Source organism: Anneissia japonica, unplaced genomic scaffold, assembly GCF_011630105.1.
Source record: "Anneissia japonica isolate Jap-2015-1 unplaced genomic scaffold, ASM1163010v1 scaffold288101_len212226_cov194, whole genome shotgun sequence".
Classification (NCBI taxonomy): domain Eukaryota; kingdom Metazoa; phylum Echinodermata; class Crinoidea; order Comatulida; family Comatulidae; genus Anneissia; species Anneissia japonica.
In genome coordinates, this window is record NW_022729242.1 from 198,388 (window position 1) to 204,398 (window position 6,011).

Here is a 6,011-nt window from a genome sequence, read left to right on the forward strand (position 1 = left end):
ATTCATCACAAGATTGTTTGAAGTAGACTGCCCTCTAGATAACGTCTTATAAACTGAACAAGCGAAAGTAATAAAGTTTGTATTCAGTAGGCCTGTTCAGTCGTCTGCGACGGATACAATAGAAACAACTAGGCTTGTGTGTGTTATAATTTTAAGCAAACGCCGTGAAACATGTCAATTAAATTTATATTTGTATTATTATTCGGGACTTTTAAATGTGTGTCATTACAAGAATCAAGTACAATCTCAGAAATGGGTAAGTAGATCTACAATAAGTTTCGTGCTGTGTTTACCGACATAACTTTATGTCGGGCACTGACTGGCCCCGACGGTCGTCGCCGACGCGATTCTGTAGAGAACGCAACACCACGACGCGCGCGCACAAATCGTTTTTGATGACGATCCGTTCAGACTGCCACCGACAACCAACAGACGGCGTCGCGTCGTATAACGCTCATAAGGAGCGGAGTTGGATTCGCCAGCCGACGGTCGTACGACACAGTAAATGCCCGGATTTAGACAAAAAGGTCAATGCCCTTCTCACGGAAATACCTTTTCTTTATACTAAGGACGTGGATTCAGAAGGCGTAACAGTACATGAAACAACGATGCTGTTATTGTTTTATTGTGGATGACTGCTGTTTTCCATTTCAGTGTTCTAATTCAAAGTATTTCATATAACGTATACGGACGCTATAATAATAGGCCCGCCTTTAATTAGCATTTTCCTCCCCATTCCCACCCCTCCACCCTAATGAACTACTTATGCCTAGATAAATTGAAGAATACATCAAAACAACGCAAATATGTGACTCTAGTCAAAGCCTAATTGAATTAATAAAGCGAGATATTAATAAATGACCATTTCCGTCGGTGAATGCAGTCATATCTCGCCACTTACGCATAACTACACTTTAGTCAACACCGATCCTTATTAGTATAGGCCCTGTCAAACTAGATAATTTGCGGAGGTCATGACATATTAAAGCATTATGTAATATAATGCATACGAAAAAAAAGAATTCACGGAAGTGTTTCACAGTCATGAAGTGATGTTTCAGTCAAAGGCTGTTCGGCAACTGTGGTTTAATTAATGACATTTTATTTTTTAAGCCGCGCATGTATTATTAAAGCTTAATGAAAGTGAAATATGATTTCTGGCCATAACCATTAAATCACGTGAATTTAAGCAACGTGAAACTTTGGTGTAAGTCAAGGCGCGCCTCGAAATAACACCACGATAATGATTAGCAAAATTAAACATTTTAAACATTAAAATATCATTTGACCTAGATAAAAAATGCACAACAAAATTTTAATTCGAGAGTGTCGCTTTGGTTATGGTTACGTGGTTAATTCGAATAGACGGCGTGGGTTTGGCCATAATGTTGACATCGATAACGATTAATCAATTAGTAATTCTACGTTGGTGTTTTTTTTTCTCAGTTAATTCTTGTCACATGATAGTGATTTGCCGCGTGTCGTCATTTAGCAAGGGTAGGTCAGACATAGCGGACTATAGTACCATGCGAGACGTACCTTCTCTAAAGAACATACAGTTACTCCTATTAGGCCTAGTATTAATGGATATTATAATAAAATTAATGATCAAAGCTATAATATGATAATACAGTAATTTGCATATTACGGTACATATTTTCTGAATTGTTTGATATTTCTAACAAGAAACTCGACATGTTTCTTTGATAAACTTTAATAAACTTTGCACATGACTAATTTAATGTTTGGCCTATATAAATTAATTATTCGTTCTGTCGAGTCTTGTTTGGTCGGGCTCTACTATTTACTAAACACACCAAAATAAAGGTCAAATGTGGTCTGTACAAATTAAATACTTTATTAATAGATTTATTTTTATTCCTATTTTAAAAATGTTTTAGACACATAGGTAAAGTATTGATAAGGCTAAATGAATCAGAATGAGCAATTTGGACGCATCGACGCAAATACAACAATCTTTCCGCTAAGCGCCGCCCGCCCTTGAATATTGCTACGTACGGTCCACAGGTCCACACATGCGTTTGTGGGACAAAATGTGTACGTGCTTGTTAAATGGGCGCTTATTCCTGGACCTCTTCTGATTGGTCGGTAGGTTAAGTTTCATTGACCCCGGAAACGTACATTGTTGCATATTATGCGTAGTAGACTTGCTTGCGTTTACGTAACGCATCTAAATTGCTCTCGTGTGAACCCATCTTTAGCAGCAATCCCTTTCACAAGACAAGCACAGGCCTACTAAAAACAAAAATTGAGTCTTGTTAAGAAAGCGGGACTGTCTGAAAAAAAAACAATCCTGTCACATAATTGATTTTAACCAAAGAGGGTTAGAGGTGAAAACAGTAGCCTGCACCTCAAGATAGGCGTGGAACTGTATAGAACGCTGCCAGAGGCAGCAGCACGCATGTCAAGGTGGGAGCAATATAGAAACATTATATAGGTTTAATATTTATTAAGTAGTGAACAATTGCTTTGACATTTTTTTAGGCACGTCCCGTTTCTTCGGATGAATCATAAGGTTTTACTGTATTGTCGTTAGATGTTAACCTATTTACGTGTGAATTCCATGCCATCTATTTTGTTTATCATAACAAGTACACATGTATTATTTTGTAATTCTTTGTTGTTCAATGTAAATGTTTCAATGTAAGTTCCCTTGGACGTGATCAAACACAGTACTACAGCTTGACTGTCGATGTAAGTCGTGATCATTAGGAGTTTATAATAACATATTAATTAACTCAGCTGTACAAGCATTGTATAATCATGTAAATAAAAAAGCATAATCGTAAATTAAGTCCGGCGACTGTACTGCAGTTTCTGGATGTCACAAAAGTTCCCTAATAAAAGAAATCACTACAAGTCTGCTTCGCTTAACCTATCCGACTACGCGCCAGTGTCATTTCCTTAGAATTGTTGATACGCCTACTATACAGATAGTATCCGTGAAAATGCTAAGCTTTATATGTGTCAAGTTCAGCGCACAGTATGACCGGAAATCGTCAGAAGACAAGACGAACATGATAACAGAGAAAGTTCACAACGGCGCCCTCATTAATAGTACCAAGATATCTATTAGGCCTAATGCTTAACATAATTATCATCTTAGCTTTGTCTCATCATGGAGGTATAAAAATATTTTATACCTCCATGGTCTCATCCATAAATAAAGTATCCATATGCTTATAAAGTACATCTTCATTAAAACGGTATTTTCGTTGCAATGTTAATCAGATTTTCACGTCATCCTTACCACTGTTCTGTTGTGATATGTGTCGGTTGTGTTACAACTTTCAATTATTATTGAAATATTTCGTCGTCATGAGCTGTACTTGAACTTGAGCGATTTTAATCACTGGTTAACCTTGGTATAACCTTCCTTATTTGGCACACAAGGACTGCAGTTAAATTTGTTTCCAGCCAGAACTCCAATCCAAGAATCCAAGTGAAACAAGCCATCGTCGACGTCGGTCATGTACATCGGCCGGAAATTAGCTAAACATGTCAAATTTCCTCGCGGCCTGCATGCTCTGGATCGCATGCAGACGACATATACATAGGTTAGACACGGGGGTAACGATGTAAAGCAATCGGTAAGATCAATCTGCGATCGATTCAATCTGCTGGCACATCTCAAATAGACACAAACCCCGATTTTACTACCAAACAAATGCCTCATCCCCAAAATTTAAAGACAGAACTAAAATCATAATTTAATTGTACAGCATTTCTTTTCTGGTGCAGCAGTTTAAAAGTCAGCGATTCGATCGCGAATGACGATTACGAGGTCTTCGAAAATAGCAAAGATGAACTTTCTGTCAATTATTAAACACTTTCCAGAATGGACTTCTCCAGAGTGTAAATCAAACAACTGACCAATCAGAACAGGAATGGGCCAGGAATACGCGCGTGTTCTATAAACACGTGCGCGTTCCACAAACGCACGTGTTTACGTACATTTGCGCTATTTTGTGGAACCATAGCAACAATATACAAAGCGCGGGTGGCTTAGCGAAAAGTTCCACTGTCTTCATATTTGTCTGTGACTACATACAATGATGTAAAGCAATCGGTAAGATCAATCTGTACAGCATTTCTTTTCTGGTGCAGCAGTTTAAAAGTCAGCGATTCGATCGCGAATGACGATTCCGAGGTCTTCGAAAATAGCAAAGATGAACTTTCTGTCAATTATTAAACACTTTCCAGAATGGACTTCTCCAGAGTGTAAATCAAACAACTGACCAATCAGAACAGGAATGGGCCAGGAATACGCGCGTGTTCTATAAACACGTGCGCGTTCCACAAACGCACGTGTTTACGTACATTTGCGCTATTTTGTGGAACCATAGCAACAATATACAAAGCGCGGGTGGCTTAGCGAAAAGTTCCACTGTCTTCATATTTGTCTGTGACTACATACAATGTAGTACAAACCATTGAGAAAATTGCGTCAATGGAACAATCCCACAGTAACAATAATATAGGCCTATCATTTAGGCCTCCTATAAAACATTTCCACGGATAAACTGTGTTCCCCACACACAGCCTCCATGGCCATAGTTTATTTTACATTTCCATCAACAGATTAGAATTCACTCCCACACACATTAACTGTTCTTCAGAAAATTAATAAAAAAAAAAAAAAAAAAAAAAAAAAAAAAAAAAAAAAAAAAAAAAATTCACATACAATAACAACTTTTCAAAATCATAATAGCTCATATACACCTATATCACACTTATATCCGTTTTTTTCCACATGTTAACTTACACCTAGGTTATATATATTAATTTATAATTTGAATAGGCCCGATATTATAATTTGTAAGCGCTACCAATCCACCAGCAGGGTCTATAATATAAATTTGTTAATCAACAATTCAACAACTCTCTCTTCATCTCCATAATTCAATGCCAGATAAAAGAAGCCAAGAAAAAATGTAATGCCAATGTTTCTAAGAATTTAATTACTGCATGAGCTTGTGGTTTGCAAAAACTCTTCAAACTGCGCTTGCCAATTTTGAAAATTACGCAGGCTCGGGTACAATAATTAGGCTGTTATAAAGTGCAGACGATAGATTGAGAAATCACGCAACAAGTTTAAAAACTATGCCATTGAAATTATTAACAAGATGTCAATCATGCTGGAGTCTTTTGAAACAGAAACAAAAACACGTGCAATTTGACCTTTGATTCTTAGATTTGGAGGAAGAGCGTTTACTTCTAAATTCGATTACCCATATTTCAAGTTCAAATAACCGCGATTTAATCGATACAATGTGACCACATGATATTAGACTGAATATTATAACCATAACCAATTAATTGCGTTTTATGTGATAATAATTGATCCTATAGGGAAATCAAGAGAAGTATAGCCTGATTTTATAACTTTGTTGAGAATCCGAACAGTAATAATCGGAGGTTCTTGGGTTCGAATCTTTATAAATAAAATAATAAAATGTCTAATCAAACATACTGTTGAACCTTACCATATTTTGAACCCAGGACCCTGGGATCAGAAGGTAAGCATCTTCAACCACTAGCTATTCAACTCCACTCAATTAATAACTAAAATATCATTTTTTTGCAAGGAGTGACTGATTAGGCTTGTCTTATTAAGATTCAGTATTTAATACCTCCATTACCATATAACTTTTATTCATATCTACGTTTACTTTACCTGGTTTAGCATTTCCAACTGGCACAGCAGACACTGGAATTCTAGATCTTTCTAGGCTTCCGACACTTCCCTCAACTTGATCAATGGGCTTACTCAACGTACCAATATCATACCCAGCGTGATCCTCCTCCCCACCACCTTCTTCGTCGTAGTATGCCAAGTGCTCCGCTAGGTCGTCATTTTCATATTCCAGAATTGCCTTCTTCCGCCGCAAGTTTTGATTTTTATACAATAGTAAAAGAACCAGCAAGACTATAAAAAAAATAATTGATTATTATCATCATTCTTATTAAAATTATACTCTCTGTTGTCA

The 6,011-nt window shown here is 36.9% G+C and overlaps 1 protein-coding gene across 1 annotated transcript in view; it reads left to right on the forward strand.

Annotated features, from left to right (window-relative positions):
- Nucleotides 1-252: 252 nt before the first annotated feature.
- LOC117114660 (coagulation factor IX-like) overlaps nt 253-6,011 on the forward strand; it is an 8,505-nt gene continuing 2,746 nt past the window's right edge. Inside the window, exons 1-4 of the mRNA XM_033258350.1 lie at nt 253-256; nt 1,447-1,577; nt 5,562-5,604; nt 5,708-5,719. Of these exons, the coding sequence (XP_033114241.1) occupies nt 253-256; nt 1,447-1,577; nt 5,562-5,604; nt 5,708-5,719 (190 nt within the window). The remainder of the gene's footprint in view (nt 257-1,446; nt 1,578-5,561; nt 5,605-5,707; nt 5,720-6,011) is intronic.